General features: G+C 43.9%; 1 protein-coding gene across 1 annotated transcript in view; it reads left to right on the plus strand.

Moving 5' to 3' along the window:
• Positions 1-20000, plus strand: part of ncana (neurocan a) — a 102470-nt gene that overhangs the window by 15739 nt on the left and 66731 nt on the right. Inside the window, exon 2 of the mRNA XM_066652502.1 lies at positions 18406-18476. Coding sequence (XP_066508599.1) covers positions 18407-18476 — 70 coding nt within the window. The 5' untranslated portion in view covers position 18406. The remainder of the gene's footprint in view (positions 1-18405; positions 18477-20000) is intronic.

A 20000-nucleotide genomic window follows, 5' to 3' on the forward strand; every position in this document is an offset into this window, starting at 1 on the left:
AATGGTGTGTGTGTGTGTGTGTGTGTTGACTGGCTGCATGGAGGAAGCCGTGTAAGCTGTATACGCAGGGATTACACTGAAGACATGACACAGGAGAAAACACCATGTCATGGTTTGACATGTGTGGGCTGTTTTTGGATGCAGGGCCATGTTTGTATACAGAGAGAGAGAGAGAGAGAGAGAGAGAGACACTCACACCTCTTTTCTACAGACTGAACAATGAGTATGAGAATTACCCACAAAGTAGCCAATTCATTCATTGTCTGTAAACGCTTATCCAGTTCAGGGTCACGGTGGGTCCGGAGCCTACCCGGAATCACTGGGCGCAAATCAGGAATACACCCTGGAGGGGGCACCTGTCCTTCACAGCGCAACACACACACACACATCTATGGACAATTTTGAGTCACCAGTCCACCTACCAACATGTGTTTTTGGACTGTGGGACGAAACCAGAACACCTGAAGAAAACCCACGCAGACACTGGGAGAACACACCTCAGACAGTCACCCGGTGCGGGACTTGAACCCACAGCTGTGTGACTGCACCACCGTGCCACCCAAGTAGCCAATTTAATTTAGAATTTAGTAAAAATAAACAGACAGGTTTTGCTTATTTAACAACAACTCTGTGTGTGTGTGTGTGTGTGTGTGTGCTGGCAGGACTCCAGCAGAGTCTGATAGCTAGGAAAACTTCTCTCTGGCGTGGTGTGAAAGGCCACAGTGACAACTCTCCAAGTTCCTGGAAGCTTTTCTTTGTCGGAGGCGAGCGCACAGTCACGGGTTTTCACTCACAGACTTCACAGTTTACACTGTTATAACTCTCTCTAGTTCATTTCAATACAAACATGATGGACATTTCAGAAATACTCTGTTGCTTGGATTAATTTGAATGGACCTGTCCATACTTAACACGTACAAAATATCCCACAAAATCAAATGAAATATTGTAGTACACAGGGTCCTGGAGGTTGTGGGTTCGAGTCCCGATCCGGGTGACTGTCTGTGAGGAGTGTGGTGTGTTCTCCCTGTGTCTGCGTGGGTTTCCTCCGGGTGACTGTCTGTGAGGAGTGTGGTGTGTTCTCCCTGTGTTTGTGTGGGTTTCCTCCGGGTGACTGTCTCTGAGGAGTGTGGTGTGTTCTCCCTGTGTCTGCGTGGGTTTCCTCCGGGTGCTCCTGTTTCCTCCCACAGTTTAATAACACACGTTGGTAGGTGGATTGGCAACTCAAAAGTATCCGCAGGTGTGAGTGTGTGTCGCCCTGTGCAGGACTGGCGCCCCCTCAAGGGTGTGTTCCTGTTCTGCGCCCAATGATTCCGGGTAGGCTCCGGACCCACCGCGGCTTACTGACAATGAATGAATGAATGTTTGATCAACATTTAGGAATATTTTAAATTTTTTGCATTCAAGGTTTTAGGGATAAACCAATTGCTATTGCTTGCCCTGTGAAGGACTGGCGTTCCCTCCAGGGTGTATTCCCGCCTTGCGCCCGATGATTCCAGGTAGGCTCTGGACCCCCCGCGACCCTAAATTGGATAAGCGGTTACAGATAATGGATGGATGGATGGATTGCTATTGCTCCATGAGCCACGCCCACCGCCAGGCGTCTGTTTGAGGGGTATAATTCCCCTCGGCATGTGCCTGTGGAGTAGTCTCACTGCTTTATCTGGAGAGATGTTGTACAGTAGTTTAGCAGTGTGTCAGAGTGGTGTTTGAGGTCTAGAACAAATAATCTAGCATCAATACCTGACCCCACCAACATTCCTAGTGCCTTTAAATCCACACTGCAATGTTCCAAGGCCTATCCACCATCTGGAAGGTCAGTGTGTCTCCTGCCTGTCCATCTTCCACACGCTATGGTCAGCAGCCTCTGTGTTTGAAGGGCAGCTGTTTGTTTTCCTGGTGTCTTTCAGTACACGGTCTAAAAGGCCGTTTTTACCTAGGAGCTCCTCTCAGGACTAAGACCAGCTGCTCCCAGTCAAATCCTTAAAGTTCAATAAATCTGAGCTGAATATGACAAATCTGTGAGGATTTGTAAGTGTGCCTTGTCCAAACTGTGCTTAATTTGCTCGTGCAGTGCCGGTCGGTCCCGTCTGAGCTAAATCATGTCGTATTATGAGACAAATGTCTGTGCTGCTTGTGTCTGTTGGTTCTATCTTATACTCAATCATCGAGTCATTTTCTCTAACCACGGCATCCTGTTCAGGGTCGAGGCAGGGCCGGGGCCTACCCAGAATCACTGACAGGAACACACCCTGGACAGAGCACCAGTCCATCAGAGGGCAACACACACTCATACTTTCACTAACTGCTGTCATGTATTTTAGGACAGTGGGCGGCAACCGGAGCACCTGCTGACACGGAAACCCACACAGACAAAGAGAGAACACACCAAACTCTGCAGAGTCATTGCCCAGTGGTGGGAATTGAACCCACGACCTCAGGGCCCTGGAGCTGTGTGGCAGTGGTGTTGCCGATGCTTCATATAATATTGTATCTCTTTAATGCCTGTCATAGTTATTGTATTGTTTTATTCGCGCTTGTGTATTATTAGGTATTATTATTTACATAATTACATAATATGTTGGGCGGCACGGTGGCGCAGCAGATAGTGTCGCAGTCACACAGCTCCAGGGGCCTGGAGGTTGTGGGTTCGATTCCCGCTCCGGGTGACTGTCTGTGAGGAGTTGGTGTGTTCTCCCCGTGTCCGCGTGGGTTTCCTCCGGGTGCTCCGGTTTCCTCCCACAGTCCAAAAACACAGGTTGCAGGTGGATTGGCGACTCGAAGGTGTGAGTGTGTGAGTGAATGTGTGTGTGTGTCTGTGTTGCCCTGTGAAGGACTGGCGTCCCCTCCAGGGTGTATTCCCGCCTTGCGCCCAATGATTCCAGGTAGGCTCTGGACCCCCCGCGACCCTAAAATTGGATAAGCGGTTACAGATAATGGATGGATGGACATAATATGTTGCATAATTCATTACATTAATTAAACATTTATTGTACTTTCCATTGCCAAGAGACTTTGCACTTCTGACATTTAACATTCACAAACAAGCAAAATGCATACGTTTTACCTTCAATTTTGAATTCAGATCATAAGAAGAATCTCTTTTTCCTCCCAAATGCAAATATGGTTTCTACTGAAAGCCTCAAGTCTTTACTTCAGACAGAAATGTTCTGTTCGTTGTTATGAGCAATAAGCGAGAAATCATTGAGCAAACTGTAAGAAGAGGATTTCTGGCATCTACGCCAGGAGGGAACTAGAAGGGTTAAGTTCAACCATGTAGACATCAACCATACAGACTTTAGAGAGACTTGCTATGCCCCAGATCCCCCCACAACTCCTTGATCTTGAGCTGGGAGGCTCTTTCATGGCTGGCTGCTTTGCTGGAAGAGGCCAGCTCACTTGGATCATGCCCCTGCACTGTGAGAGCGAGGAGAAAGCGAGTTAAAGCAGCCATACAGAACCAACAAATCATACAGATTTAAAAAAAAATCACACAGCTATTTTTAAAAGCAAATATAGCACATACTAAGTAAGGCTTCAACAGGCGATGTTCACAATGACGTTATAGACTGTGTTGTTTGTGCAAAGGTGAGGAAAGAGTTGATACTACTGGTCATCGCTTAATCTCTCCTTACAACATGGTGATACCAGTCATCGCTAGCTAGGCCTCTCCATGATCTGGACGCTTGCTTCCTTTGAGACACATGAGGCCCACCACTGTATATTTTCAATATCATTGGACAGCTCAGCATGTTTGGAGGAGAACACTAATGAGTGATGTGGAAGGGATATTCCGGTATATTGTCGGCTATGAAATTACCCGGGATTTAACTTCAGCTCGGACCCACACTCGGACAGTAGAACCTCCAGGGGTCCTTAATTCTGACTTTGAAATGCTATGGTAGGATGGACCAGGCTCATGAACTTAAACGGCTTGAGAAAGAAGGTATATTTTGTTGTGGTGGGAAGCTCAGAGAGGTGAGGGCTGCTGAGTACAGCTTTAGCCTTGCTGGTTTGTTCCCGGTTCATAGCTCTGCAGGGGACTGAGTCTGTGCTTCCTGCTGAGGCTGTGGCCTTGAGCAAAGTACATACCACACTAAGGTGTCTGTTTCACCCCCTGTGTGCTCAGGGCAGCAGAGAGGAAGAGGAAAATATAACCCCACACTTTGAAAATGAAAGCTCTTGAAACATAAAGCATTCTGATTTATTCCTAGCACGGACGTAGCATTAGCGGGTATTAAAGCTTTACATCAAGTGGAGGTCCGTTAAGCTTCAGGAACTTAGGAATTCAGAGTTTCACAATGAAAGTTAGGGGTTGAACTTTTGGAGGAAGAAAAAGGGAAAAGTTGGAGTTGACTTGCCCAGGGAGCTAAAATGTAGGATTAGTGACATCCTGTTCAGGGTCGCAGTGGGTCCGGAGCCTACCTTGAATCACTAGGCGCAAGGCAGGAACACATCAGAGGTCGTCACCCACTCACTCACACCCCTGTGGGCAATTTCACACAGCCAATCCATGTACCAGCATGTGGTTTTAGATTGTGGGAGGAAACCAGAGCACCTGCAGAAATGGAAACCTACGCAGATACAGAAAGAACAAACCAACCTCCTTAGAGACAGTGACCTCAGATTCCTGTCCATTTAAAGTGTCAACATTGTATAATTCTGTATAAATCGTCCTGTAAAGGACATCCAGTGAACAGTTCTTGAGCGATCCAAAAAGAGTCTATGGCATCACTTGGAGGAACACACCCTGGAGGGGGCGCCAGTTCTTTACAGGTTGACACATTCACACCTATGGACACTTTTGAGTCACCAGTCCACCTTCCAACATGTGTTTTTGGACTGTGTGAGGAAAAGAGAGCACAGGGAGAACACACCACACTCCTCACAGACAGTCACTCAGAGGAAACCCATGCAGACACAGGGAGAACACACCACACTCCTCACAGACAGTCACCCGGAGGAAACCCACGCAGACACAGGGAGAACACACCACACTCCTCACAGACAGTCACCCGGAGGAAACCCACACAGACACAGGGAGAACACACCACACTCCTCACAGACAGTCACCCGGAGGAAACCCACGCAGACACAGGGAGAACACACCACACTCCTCACAGACAGTCACCCGTAGGAAACCCATGCAGACACAGGGAGAACACACCACACTCCTCACAGACAGTCACCCGGAGGAAACCCACGCAGACACAGGGAGAACACACCAAACTCCTCACAGACAGTCACCCGGAGGAAACCCACGCAGACACGGGGAGAACACACCACACTCCTCACAGACAGTCACCAGGAGGAAACCCACGCAGACACTGGGAGAACACACCACACTCCTCACAGACAGTCACCAGGAGCGAGACTTGAACCCACAGCCTCCAGATCTCTGGAGCTGTGTGACTGTGACACCTACCTGCTGTGCAGCCCCACATCACTTCCGGAAAGCCTTCACTTGCAAAGCTACAGCCTCAGTCTGGAGACATAATGGCTGATTCATGGTTCTAAAGCTTGTGGGATTGTGCTGAAGAGGCTCGTTTGTTTAAGGGGTTATGTAAGATAAGAGAAGGAGTTTGGTCCTTGGAGTTTAATGATGCAGCTCTAAAGGCTCAGTGTGGATTAAATGAACACCGCTGACTTCATCACTGATCAGGGTCTGGCTCCAGATTCATTAGAGGTGGGTCACTATGGGGTTTATGTCACAGAATGGATCCTGATCTCCAATTAAACCACACTCAGTGTATGAAGAGAGACCTCCAGACCAAAAGCCGTACATCCTCATCGTTTCTTATTACTATATTATTAATTATTTTATTATATTTATATCATTTAGTCACATTTTAGCTGAAGTAATGAGGTGTTTACCACATGGGTTTAAAGCTGTAAGGCCGTGTAAATCTCTGATCTAAATAAATATTTAGATAATTTAATCCCAGTTTTCTCCCAAATCATTAGTCAACACTTGAAAGAGAGTACACCTCCAGTCACGCACAGTGCCATCAACCTGGGAGACATATGATGCCGAACACTACTTCTTTTCGAACAGCTGCTAACACAGCTTGCATTCTTTCTATGGTTTGGTTTTGACTGTCGACCAATCAAATGCATTGTTGTGTAGTGTTTTCTTCACCGGACACACCCCCAGCGACCTTCACGCCCAGCGACCGTGTGCGCAACAACGCCTCCACACGATGTCTGTGATGTTTTTTTCTCAGCAATTACGCCACACTGCTCGCTAAAACCAGTTGAACGTCGTCTCCGTGAGAACATTGCTGAGACCTGTAGACATCTGGACCACTTGGGAGCCCCTGGAATGTTTTTATGTTTTGAGTTGGTGTGTAAATTCACATCTATAGCATAGATATAGAAATGTTAGAATAGAATCTGTCTTAGCCGATTTCTTTGTTTTGTGCTTTGAAAGATGGTATTTTCCTGTAAAACCAGCTGTGTGCCGGATCTGTGATAATTATTTGTCTGACTGATGAACTCCTCCCACTCTTCAGAAAAGGCAGACAGGCAGAAATGGCAGACGACGAAGCTGGCATTTAAGAGAAATATCATCTCATTAGAGTGAAGATTGCTTTTGTGGCTGCTCTCTGTCTGAGTGATGCTTCCCATTATATTTTCCAAATTTGTTTATGCTTCAAGTCCATTTTTTCCTGTATTTATGTTTTGTTTTATGAATGTCTTGTATCTTGTTGCTTGTACACGACAATAATTTGAATCGGTTCCAGTCTATAGGCAGATTGGTAGGGTTTAGGTTGGAAAGATAGTTATAGCCTATATTACTACATTAATAAAAGCTGGTTTTGTTTGTATTAAGTTAATTATATGGGATTTTAATACTGGGATTTTAATGAGATATTTTGGTGAGGTCTTATTACTCTAGGTCAGTCTTAATGCATGTGCTGCATGTGGCAGCATTCATTTTTCAACTCTTTGTGATGTGTTGGGATGTGTGGCATGTGTACACTGGTTTTGTAACTTTGTCATTTACAGTGTATAAAAGCAGTGATTCTAATTTTCTTTTTCAGAAAGAGCACAGGCTGAGACTCAAGTATATGGTTATGCTTCATACTACAGATTGACAGCAGGTCTATGGCTGTAGTGTGTAGGCGCTGGTGAACTGTAATCTGTATAAAAAGGCTACACTTCTCTTGGTTGAGGTTTGGATGTTGTTTTGTTGTCAGACTTGAGCCTTATCTCTTTCTCTCCATCCTGTCTTTAGACTGTCAGTTAAATTCTAATTCCATCTCCTCCCCTGTTTTAATTATCCGCGGTGTGTATATGTGTGAATGCCATGTGTGTATGTGTGTGTGGGGATCTGTGAATCTCGAGGAATCAGTAATCACCCACACACTCCTGTTGTGAGGCTGAGTTTCCCCACAGCGCTGCTGGATGTGTATGTAATTAGGGTATTGGTTCAGACACACACTCACACACACACATGCACATGAACACACATTCAAAGCTTTGTCTCAATTCTGACGCTGATTATTTCCTTCTGCGGACTTTTTAAATGTTGCAGTATTAATACACTATTTCATTTGAACAGCTACGGCTCTTGTGCACAGCTAGCTGCTAGCTTTAGCACCGGCACCATCTTTGTTTTGGAGATACAAGTTTTGCTTTTGAGAAAAAAGACGAGTTGTTATTCGAGTAGCAAGGGTAAGACTTGCTTTCTGACCAGCTGATAGCATTATCAGATTAGCATAAACCAGTTTAGACTAGCACCAGACCAGAATTAGCTAGCATAAACCAGTTTAGACTAGCACCAGACCAGAATTACCTAGCATAAACCAGTTTAGACTAGCACCAAACCTGAATTAGCTAGCATAAACCAGTTTAGACTAGCACCAGACCAGAATTAGCTAGCATAAACCAGTTTAGACTAGCACCAGACCCGAATTAGCTAGCATAAACCAGTTAAGACTAGCACCAGACCAGAATTTGCTAGCATAAACCAGTTTAGATCGGTACTACATCAGCAAAAACTAGCTTAGCCCAGCAGGAGACCAGCATAAACCAATTTAGGCCAGCTTAGTCCAGTGGAAGACCAGCATAAACCAAGTTATACTAGCAGCAGACCAGTGTATACCCACTTAAATCAACAGGAGACCAATATTAACCAGCCAGGACCAACTGCAGACTACCAAAAACCAGTTTAGATCAGTATAAACCAGCTTAGATTACCCATAGACTGGTAGTAGACTGGTTTAAACCAGTTTGGACCAACAGCAAACCACTGTAAATCAGTTTAGATGAGCTGTAAACAAGCATAAACCAGCTTTATTTATAAAATATGAATTTTATCCCACATATCCCTGTGATCACATGGCAGTGAAAAACTCAAGTCACAAGCTTGCGCAGCCCAACCCCCCATCAAAAGTGTAGTGTAGACCACCGGATCGATGAGGGTTATGGCACTGCCGCACTTCAAATATGGCCGCCTGCACCATAGGGCTCATCCATCAACCCTGCCACTAGAAGTTTGATTAAGTGAATGTCCTAACAGGGCACTGTCTGCACCCGGGGGATTTATGATCAGGCCCTAGAGGGATGCCCTGGTGGTTGCTGTAATGGAAGGAGTCATGCTGGGGGGATTAGGACCATTGGACAACTTCCATGAGTATGATTTAGAGCGAGAGCTATTGTTTTCTCACTGCAGTAGCTGGAGGGAACTGGCTACATAGCATGCTAACACCTCGCTAATCGCGTGTTCTGTACATCTTGCCTTATCATGGGATTTATCCTAGAAGCTTCCTGATGTTTTATGGCAAAACCCTTCACTTGATCCACGTCATCGGCTTGCCTCAGATGTGACAGCTCCCCCCTGGCCGATGTTCCCCCAGGCGTGTATTTCGGCGATTAGATAATCCACTTATTCCGAGTCAACCAGTCTAGAGATGAAGACGTGGAAAACGAGCCATCAAAGTGTCTTGGAACTAGGGCTTTTGCATAAGCCTCCTAGATGCATATGTTCTGACTAACATCACCATTAACTCTTCTATTCAGAGACTCTATCTGTCTCTTAAAGAACTCGGATTATACTGTGATTTCACAGTGCTGTTGTTGAAATGTGGCCATTTTCCCAAATAGAGATTCTATGTATACTGACAGAAAATGTTCACATTACTCTAAGACTAGGCTCACTTCCGGTTAGAGAAACCCAACTCGTGTTTAATAAGTCATATATCTTATACATATGAAAGTTGAGCAGAAATCACAGCCTGCACTGAATGTACTGTTTTGTGATGTCACAGAAATGCCCCTTCACATATCTGCCTGTTCACACTGGATTTATAAGAAAAGTCACAAGTAATTCTTACCTATTTCTTGGGATAAAAAGAATGCCTGTTTTTGAAAGATGACACACTCAAATTATTGCACATTATTTAACAATTACAACAGGATGGGCTTCTTTCACACAGTGATAGGAAAACAGTAGTCTGCACAAAGCATTTGCCCTGAAGTTAATGAGTTAAAAGTCACTTAGTCATCAAAAACTCTTAAACCATGGTCACGTTAGAGGTCAGTTAGTGATATTTCACAAGCGTAGTCTCCTGCGTTTTAATGGAATTGGTGGCAGTTTTTCTTTTCACACATTCAGCACTTATAAATTTCACTGGATTTTTACCACCAAAAAAAATGGTGGAAATGCACCAAAATGGAGGCAATGCTAATTGTAGCTGTGTGTAAATACAAATCTTTTTTAAAAGGAACACTAGGTAAGATTAGGTATGTTTGCTCTTGAGCTCCCTGTTCCAGGTCAGTGAAACATCACTGTAATTTTAAAGCTGTAATTTTAAGGTAAATATACTACCTAGTGTTGCTTTAACACATTCATGCATTAATTCATTCATTATCTGTAACCCTTATCCAGTTCAGGGTCGCGGTGGGTCCAGAGCCTACCTGGAATCATTGGGCGCAAAGTGGGAATACATCCTGGAGGGGGCACCAGTCCTTCACAGGGCAACACAGACACACACATTCACTCACACACTCACACCTACGGACACTTTTGAGTCGCCAATCCACCTACCAACGTGTGTTTTTGGACCGTGGGAGGAAACCGGAGCACCCGGAGGAAACCCACGTGGACACAGGGAGAACACTGCTTTAACACAGTGCAAACTGATTATAAAAAGGTAAATAAGTAAGAGAGGGCCTGTTATACAGTTCCCTGGTCAGTCAGGAGGTTGGATTAGATTAGGTATATATCGTATGCAGTGATGTATTAACTGTTTATGGTTGGTGAGTTTGCCAGGTGTTAGTTAGTTCGCATTCCAAACCTTCTATTCCCACTCAGACTGACGAAAACTTCAAATGTCTATTGTGGCAGAGGCTTGAAAATATTGCCAGCAAGGCATTAAGAAACACAGGGTCAATGGCCATTTTCTGAAACAGCTCTTCAAATTAGGAGTTTGAAAAGCCGCGCGAGTGTCTTCCCGACATGAAGCAGTACAGAGGGGACCCGTGGTGTAGCCCATTAGCCGGTCTAATGGTTCAGAACCATAGACGTTGCTGGTTCAGATCTTTGATTTGAATGGCCTGCCGCTGCTGCTTTGTACCATCCAACCCCAATTACTGCAGAGAGGAGCGGCGCTAAGCGATGAGATTTAAATCACGGCCGAATGAAAGGCTCCCGAACGCCTGAAAGGACTGAAAAGCTAAATGCTACGCAGGGTGGAGTGGACCGACAGGGTACAGTTGGAGCCTTTAACTACGTCAGGCTGCTCAGTCATTCAGAAACTCACTCCCCATTTCAATCTCAATAGACACCACTGGAATCAATACAAGAGAGCATGACCTTCCCAGGCCTGTAAATAAGTCTGTTCAGCTGTCCCTCCTCCTGTCTCTCTTTCGCTTCTGTCCCTCCCTCCCTCCCTCCCTCTCCCATCCTCTCTCTGTCTGTCCTCCTCCTCTGGCTTTTGCCCTCTCGCCCTCTGTCCTGCTCTGGCTGGTCATACATGGCTGTTGAATGCTGGCACCGTTCCAGAACCGTGATTTGGCATTTCTCTGCACTCCTCTTCTTCTGTTTCTCTCTCTCTCTCTCTTTCTCTCTCTCCTGCTTTAGTTCCCTCACCTGTTATTTCACTCTCTATTCGCTCTCACTTTCTCTCTCTCAGTTTCTTTGCCAATTGCTCTGTTTGCTGTGAGCTGAGTGAGACTGGGCTTTAGTCCAGTGTTGCACTCTCTCACCCCCCTTTCACTTTCTCTCTCTCTCCTACTATCTCATTTTCCTCCATCTGTCTTTCTCTCCCTGGTTTTCTGACTTCTCTATTCCCTCTCTCCCTCTCTCTCTCTCTCTCTCTCTCTCGGTCACAGCTTCTCTACCTCTGTCTCTCTTCCTTTCCTTCTCTTCATTCATTTCCATTTATTCATCTCATCCGCCTACTCTTTTCCTCTCCCCCTCACTCCCACTCTCCTCCCTATGTATCCTTGTTTCCATTCTCTCTCTCTCTCTCTCTCTCTCTCTCTCTCTCTCTCTTTCGGTATGAATAATGGATGGGCTACATAAGCTCTGTTCACACTCGTCTGCTCTGTGCCAGGGGTTGAGTTGGTGAAACACGAACACGCGAGCAGTGTGTTCAGAGAGCCAGACACACACACACACACACACACACACACATACAAACCCTAGATCCCATCATGCAACCCTGTAAGCATCGGTGTACATCACTGACCACACAATTATTCCATTCCAAAATAATTATTTTGTAAACAGTGTCAGAGTCAGTCTTGAGTCTTTGATTTACGGTAGTTTGACTGATGCATCTATAAAATGCAGAGTTTTGTGACATAACTTCACAAGCCATCAGTGTGGAAGGTTTGATTCTGAGAGAAATTAAAAGTCATGGGTTATTCCCTGTGTTTCTAAAAAATGTCATAAAATGTGTCGTCTGTTATGTGTCATACAATATTCCATGTGACCAGTTTAAAAATGTAGACCATTGATTTAAAATCACGGAGAATATATAAAATGTTTAAGTAGAGCTGTGTGATATGCCTGAAAATATTATCACAACCATCTTTTCTAAATTAATCAATCTCAGAGTTTGAGGAAAAGCCACCTAATGCGAGAAAATGTTATATGTTGCTCGTTGTTTCCCAGTGAAGCCCTCACAGAAGTTTCTGCACTTGAGTTTTGTCAGGGGTCACCAGGGGAAAAATATTATTTTGTGTTTTTTTAAGTACGTAGGGGTTAATCAAGGGTGTTCGATTTTTTTTTTTAGTTAAGGGTGTTAGGGTTAGTTAAGGGTGTTAGGGTGAGTTAAGTGTGTTAAGGTAAGTTAAGCGTGTGAGGGTTAGTTAAGCATGTCAGAGTTAGTTAAGCGTGTCAGGGTTAGTTAAGTGTGTTAGGGTTAGTTAAGCGTGTTAGAGTTAGTTAAGTGTGTTAGGGTTAGTTAAGCGTGTTAGAGTTAGTTAAGTGTGTTAGGGATTGTTAAGTGTGTTAAGGTTTGTTAAGTGTGTCAGGGTTAGTTAAGTGTGTTAGGGTTAGTTACGTGTGTCAGGGTTAGTTAAGCGTGTTAGAGTTAGTTAAGTGTGTTAGGGTTAGTTACGTGTGTCAGGGTTAGTTAAGTGTGTTAGGGTTAGTTAAGTGTGTCAGGGTTGGTTAAGTGTGTTAGGGTTAGTTAAGCGTGTTAGAGTTAGTTAAGTGTGTTAGGGTTAGTTACGTGTGTCAGGGTTAGTTAACTGTGTTAAGGTTAGTTAAGCGTGTCAGGATTAGTTAAGTGTGTCAGGGATTGTTAAGTGTGTTAAGGTTTGTTAAGTGTGTCAGGGTTAGTTAAGTGTGTTAGGGTTAGTTAAGTGTGTTAGGGTTAGTTAAGTGTGTCAGGGTTAGTTAGCTGTGTTAAGGTTAGTTTAGTGTGTCAGGGTTAGTTAAGTGTGTTAAGGTTAGTTAAGTGTGTCAGGGTTAGTTAACTGTGTTAAGGTTAGTTAAGTGTGTTAGGGTTAGTTAAGGGTGTCTGGGTTAGATGAAAATGTTAGGGTTAGTTAAGGGTGTTAGAGTTAGTTAAGAATGTTAGGGTTAGTTAAGGATGTCTGGGTTAGTTAAGGTTGTTAGGTTTAGTTAAGTGTGTCTGGGTTAGATGAAGATGTTAGGGTTAGTTAAGGGTGTTGGGGTTAGTTAAGGGTGTCTGGGTTAGATGAAGATGTTAGGGTTAGCTAAGGGTGTCTGGGTTAGATGAAGATGTTAGGGTTAGTTAAGGGTGTCTGGGTTAGATGAAGACGTTAGGGTTAGTTAAGGGTGTCTGGGTTAGATGAAGATGTTAGGGTTAGTTAAGGGTGTCTGGGTTAGATGAAGACGTTAGGGTTAGTTAAGGGTGTTGGGGTTAGTTAAGGGTGTCTGGGTTAGATGAAGATGTTAGGGTTAGTTAAGGGTGTCTGGGTTAGATGAAGATGTTAGGGTTAGTTAAGGGTGTCTGGGTTAGATGAAGACGTTAGGGTTAGTTAAGGGTGTTAGACTTAGTTAAGAATGTTAGGGTTAGTTAAGGGTGTTAGAGTTAGTTAAGAATGTTAGGGTTAGTTAAGCATGTTAGAGTTCGTTAAGTGTCTCTGGGTTAGATAAAGAGGTTAGAGTTAGTTAAGAATGTTAGGGTTAGTTAAGGGTGTCTGGGTTAGATGAAGATGTTAGGGTTAGTTAAGGGAGTCTGGGTTAGATGAAGACGTTAGGGTTAGTTAAAGGTGTTAGAGTTAGTTAAGAATGTTAGGGTTAGTTAAGCGTGTTAGAGTTAGTTAAGTGTCTCTGGGTTAGATAAATAGGTTAGAGTTAGTTAAGGGTGTTAGAGTTAGTTAAGAATGTTAGGGTTAGTTAAGGGTGTCTGGGTTAGATGAAGATGTTAGGGTTAGTTAAGGGTGTCTGGGTTAGATGAAGATGTTAGGGTTAGTTAAGGGTGTCTGGGTTAGATGAAGATGTTAGGGTTAGTTAAGGGTGTCTGGGTTAGATGAAGATGTTAGAGTTAGTTAAGGGTGTCTGGGTTAGATGAAGATGTTAGAGTTAGTTAAGGGTGTTAGGGTTAGTTAAGGGTGTCTGGGTTAGATGAAGATGTTAGGGTTAGTTAAGGGTGTCTGGGTTAGATGAAGATGTTAGGGTTAGTTAAGGGTGTCTGGGTTAGATGAAGATGTTAGGGTTAGTTAAGGGTGTCTGGGTTAGATGAAGATGTTAGAGTTAGTTAAGGGTGTCTGGGTTAGATGAAGATGTTAGAGTTAGTTAAGGGTGTTAGGGTTAGTTAAGGGTGTCTGGGTTAGATGAAGATGTTAGAGTTAGTTAAGAATGTTAGGGTTAGTTACAGGGGACATCTACACTGGTGGGGAATGCTTTTTTCTCTGGTTTGTTTATGTTGAAAAGATCCACTCTTTTAAAGTAGAATTTAAACTGTGTTTGGGGCCAAAACAATTGCCTGTCATTTGTGTGTGGCTGAAGTTTCATTTGTAACTCGACATGTTTTGTTTTGTAGTACTTTCGCTAATGCAGTTAGCCGTCTCCTGAATTTGGAGATATTTCCACGTTAAGTGATATGAAACGTATAATGTAAGTAGGTATTACCCACCTATGGAGCAGGAGTAGAGCAACATCCTCATCTCGGTTCTTGCTTTTCAACGTTTGAAGTTTAAATACATTAGATACCGTTTGTAAACGCAGACCAGTTTCACATAAACAGACTGGAGAGCAGCAAATGAATATTATAAAAAAGTTTTTTGATTAAATTGGTGAATGACTTTGTGTGTTAGGGTTAGTTAATTGTGTCAGTGATAGGTTTAGCTAAGAGCCGAATTAGTTGTAGTGTGCAATAGTTTGAGTTTAAAAGTGAACAGTCATCACTGCACTGTTTTTATGGCTATTTTATTGAGGGAATATAATGAGATTAAATATATCTGTTGAAGATAGCAGGACCACCCACAGAGAGCAAGAGAGGGAGGGAGAGAGAGAGAGAGAGAGAGAGAGAGATGGGGGAGGTGTGGCTTGGTCTCTGGCTGGAGGAGAATGAGGGAAATGCAGCAAGCACTTATTGTAGGGACTGAAAAAAAAGAAAGAGTGAGGAAGGGGGAGAGGGATGAAGGGGAGAGTAGAAAGAACGGAGGCAAGGTTCATTATCATTCCGTGAGTGTGATCCCAGGCCAACTGATTGCTGCTCCATATTCAATTAAATGGGGAACTTTTCCAACTTTATTCCTATTCAGTGCTTAGCCACGTTTACATTTGTCTTTCTCCTTCCGCGCAGTCCTGAAGGACACATCGGCGGACTCATAAAGCCCTGTGTTCTTCCCTTTTCATCAGGAGAGAGATACATCACCAGGGCACTGTGGATCTGTGCGTGTGGTTTAGTATGAAATGGTCGCTCCCTCACAGCTCTAGGGTCCTGGGGTTTGTGTGCCCCATCCTTGCCTTGGCTCACTGTCTTTGAGGGGCTTGGTTTGTTCTCCCTGTGTCAGAGTAGGTTTCCTCTGGGTGTGCCGTCCTCCCTCCACAGGTCTAGACCACGTTTGTAAAAGGACTCGCAGTGCGAAAGGTCCGGTTCCAGGATGTGTTCCTGCTTTCAGGACACTCCTCCACACCTAAGTTCCAGGAATCCCACACCAGTCCCTGAGCTCTGGGGAGACGAGTTCAGTGTTAGAAGAACACCAGCAGTTTTCCTGTTTGATTTTCATACGCTCTTCTTTTGTCTAATTCCTTTTCCCAGTGAAGGCTTCTTGAAAGCTCTTTTCTTTGAGGCCTGAAGTGAATTGAAAGCCTTTAGTTCTTTATCCGATGGCGAGTTGTGGTGGTCTACCAGGTCTGGCGTGGTTTGTCTGGAGTGCCATTTTGTGTAGATCTTTTAATCCTAGTTTTGAAAGGTTCAGTTTTTTAGTTAATTTCCTTTAAGGTGGAGATTTCCTTCTGAGAGTGGATTAGTTTGTATCTAATCTTCTTTGAAATGAATCTCCTGCAAAATGAATAACTTGTAATAAAGGACTGTTTTGAAATGGAAATAAATTGAAATTGGAAATAAATAAATTAAAGTGTCTCAGTTCACTGACCAGGGGTGTGTGTGTGTGTGTGTGTGTGTGTGTGTGTGTGTGTGTAGAGGCTGGCAGCTGGGATCTCATGATGGTCTTCCTGATGACTAATGTCATTGCACTTCTTGGCTGAGACTCTCAATTTTCAGTCATCTGTGTGTGTGTGTGTGTGTGTGTGTGAGAGAGAGAGAGAGAGAGAGAGAGAGAGAGAGAGGCCTGCTATCTGAGCTCGGGAACAGTTTGGCTGTGTTCTTGCTGATAGTGAGAGATTGGATGAAGGTCAGGGTTTTGCTTTCGAGATCATCAGCCCTGAATAATTCCAAGTACACACACACACACATACAGTGTATATACATTCAGAAAACAGTAGTAAACTCATGTATTATTACTCACTTCCTGTTAAAAGCAGGCCCTGTGTGTCAGTGCTCTCTGTATATCAGCCCTGATCTAATAATAATCACTAATAAACATCCCATTACAGTCTATAATCAAACACTTCCAGCATCCCTTCTGTAAACATTGCTGTGAGGACCCCATGGCAGCCACAAGAGCACTACAGAGGTCCTGCCCTGTACTGGATGATGTTCTGTTACTTCAGAGAACATAGTCACGTCACTTTCTAGCCCAAGGCTTGTGGGGTTTACACACCTCTGGCTAACGCTCCACATTGGGCTTGATTTACTGAGCTCACGTGCCTCCAGAGCATCTCGTGTATTTTGTAGGATCGTATTTCCAATACAGAGAGAGAGGAGAGAGAGAGAGAGAGAGAGAGAGAGAGAGAGAGAGAGAGAGAGAGAGAGAGAGAGAGAGAGAGAACTGAAAGACATTAAAGAATGCTAGAAGAAAGAAAAAAGAGCATCATAGAGAGAAAGATGAAAACAAGAAAGGACAGAGAGGGAGCCAGGGGAAGGAAAGACAGAAATGGAAAGAAAGAGGGAGATGTGAGGCAGAAAAGATGGGGGAAAAGAAGGAGAAACACAGCTAGGAGAAAGAAGAAAGAGAGAGCGAAGATGAGTGTAGTCGGATGACAGCGCTATAAAGTATTTGGTGGACTCCTTTCTTCTTTAATGAACGTCTTTGTGTGACCTTCAGCAGTGAAGACTCCTCTCACATTCTGATCATGACTGAGACACAGAGGACACTCTCTCTCTCTCTTTATAATTCTCACTCCCTCAGGATTTGATATATGTCAAAATAATGTATTTTACATCATAATTACGTTATTATTTTGGGAAAAATTTTAGAATAGTGTGTCTTTATTTACAGATGTCCCGTCAATGTCAGACAATATCTTATTCATTGTTTAGCCATTACATATTAATATTTTGGGCGGCACGGTGGTGCAGCAGGTAGATGTCGCAGTCACACAGCTCCAGGGACCTGGAGGTTGTGGGTTCGATTCCCTGGGTGACTGTCTGTGAGGAGTGTGGTGTGTTCTCCCTGTGTCTGCGTGGGTTTCCTCTGGGTGACTGTCTGTGAGGAGTGTGGTGTGTTCTCCCTGTGTCTGCGTGGGTTTCCTCCGGGTGACTGTCTGTGAGGAGTGTGGTGTGTCTGCGTGGGTGTCCTCTGGGTGCCCACGGACCACAAACACATGTTTGTAGGTGGCTTGGCGACTCAAAAGTGTGAATGTGTGTGTGAGTGTCTGTGTTGCCCTGTGAAGGACTGGCACCCACTCCAGGGTGTATTCCTGTCTTGCGCCCAATGATTCCAGGTATGTTCTGGACTCACCGCAACCCTGAACTGGATAAGGGTTACAGATAATGAATGAATGAATATTTTAAGGTATAAAGTTAATATTTGGAATAATTCAGTGATAGAATTGAGCTACATTTTGGTCAAAATATTAGTGGGAATTTAATGTAATATTTCAAGATCATTAATATTTAATTATCTAACACTTAACTAACACTTTTCTCGACCCCCAAATCTCTTTACATTCTTTGGAATCTTAGAGAGTTGCCTCAGCCACCAGCAAAATGCAGGGGTAGCCAATCTTTGCCATTATACTCAGGGCCACAGGGCATCAGTTCATCACACACTCACCCAGTCCCTCACACACACACACACACACCTGTGGGCATTTCCACACCGCCAGTTCATCTACCACCATGTGTTTATGGAACGTATTTTTATGGAAACTGGAGAAACCGGAGGAAACCCACACAGACACAGGGAGAACACACCCCACTCCTCACAGACAGTCACCCGGAGGAAACCCACACAGACGCAGAGAGAACACACCACACTCCTCACAGGCAGTGACTCAAAGCAAGGATAAAACTCAGGACCCTGAGACAAATAAAACGGCATTGCACAGAGAAGATTGTCATGTTGTCATTTGAAAAAACGTCGTGGATGTTATATCTGAACATCTCTCTCTCTCTCTCGTCTGTCCAGGATGGGGTGTGTGCGTGGAGCTGGAGGGCTGCAGGCTCTGGTGGTCCTCCTGTGTCTCTGGGCTGGATACGGTAAGTGTTTAATCTGTCTCTGAGCCTCGTTTGATCTCTGTTTTCTCTCATAAACACGAATAATTCATCACCTGTAAGGAGTAGAAGACAGATTCCTGCTGGGACTCCTATTCTATTACCACGACTCATAAAGACGGTTCCTCTTCAATAATTACACACTCCTGGGTCGCCCTAACTTCAGCTTCTCCGGCACCAGTTAAGAGAATATGTTAGAATTTTTATGACTGTCAGGGGATGAGATCCTGTTGAACTGATCCGTCAAAAACAGTTCAGACAAATACAAAATTTAAGGTTAGAGCTTTTCCGTTAACGCTGCAGCTACGCAGCTTTCAGCAGGACATAACTAATTCAGTTTTATATCATACAGCCTTTAGGTTGAATAAATGATGCAGTAAATAATAGAACACTTCAAAACATTTATTTTACATTGAAACAAGTCTTTTTCCCCCTCAGGTTAATGCAGAAAACCTAGTGAAGACAGATTCACTATTCACTATTCCCTCTCTATATTCCTCACTATACAGTGCACTATTATAGTGAACTGTACGCAGGAAAGTAGTAAAAGGTGTCGGACACTACCTCATGGGTTTTCCCAAGCAGCACAGTGGATTATGGGTTTCCACTATCCTCTAGTGTAACTGGGCTGCACACGATGTTTTGCAGTGCATTGTGGGTATATTTGAGAGCACTCAAAATTGTGCAGCATGTTTTTGGACACTACTACAAAATGGAGTCCTAAAATAATGCCCTATATATTGAAAAGAACACAGTTTCAGACACAGAGGTTGAGTAGCATTTAAAGTCACAGTCCACTCATCCCCCCCCCCCCCAAAAAATGTTGTTAATCTTAAAGATATGCCACATATTAAGCATTTTCCCGTGTTACATTCAATACATAATTTTAGAATAAATAAAACAGTTTTTAATCCACAAATCCCTATATATAATCCCCCCACCCCATTTAAAAAAAAACAAAAACAAAATAATAAAAAAAAAACAGGGCTACGTTGTTTGATGCTTGTGGTATTTTGGTTTAATTCATGTTTACAGCACTGTGCTGAAATCAGTGGGAGGGGAAAGGAGGGGTGTGGTGGTTTCCTACCCTCCTCCAAAGATTCCATAGTGCAGTTTCTGCAGTGCTGAGCCCACAGTAGCAAAGACAGAGGCTCTATTTAGTGAAACACCACAATGAAACTGTAATCTTGAATAAAATAATATTACATAGCTTTCTTTTAAGACCCCAGAACTATGTTCACTTGTGGAAAAGGTTAAGTCTAGTATCTCAATGCCATGTTATGTGTACGGAAAAACAGTAGCATTCTTATTAACACCTGCAGAGGCTTATAAATGGACTTGTGAAGATGCCATTCAGAAAAACGCTCCCTCTGCATCTCTGCTGCTACCTGTACAACACCCCCCCCATCCTCTCCCCACCCCCAATACACACACACACACACACACACACACACACATACAGCCTCATAGATCACTGTACAAAGAGCCCAGTGTGCTTGTGCTATAACC

This window comes from Hoplias malabaricus, chromosome X1 (genome assembly GCF_029633855.1).
Source record: "Hoplias malabaricus isolate fHopMal1 chromosome X1, fHopMal1.hap1, whole genome shotgun sequence".
NCBI lineage: Eukaryota > Metazoa > Chordata > Actinopteri > Characiformes > Erythrinidae > Hoplias > Hoplias malabaricus.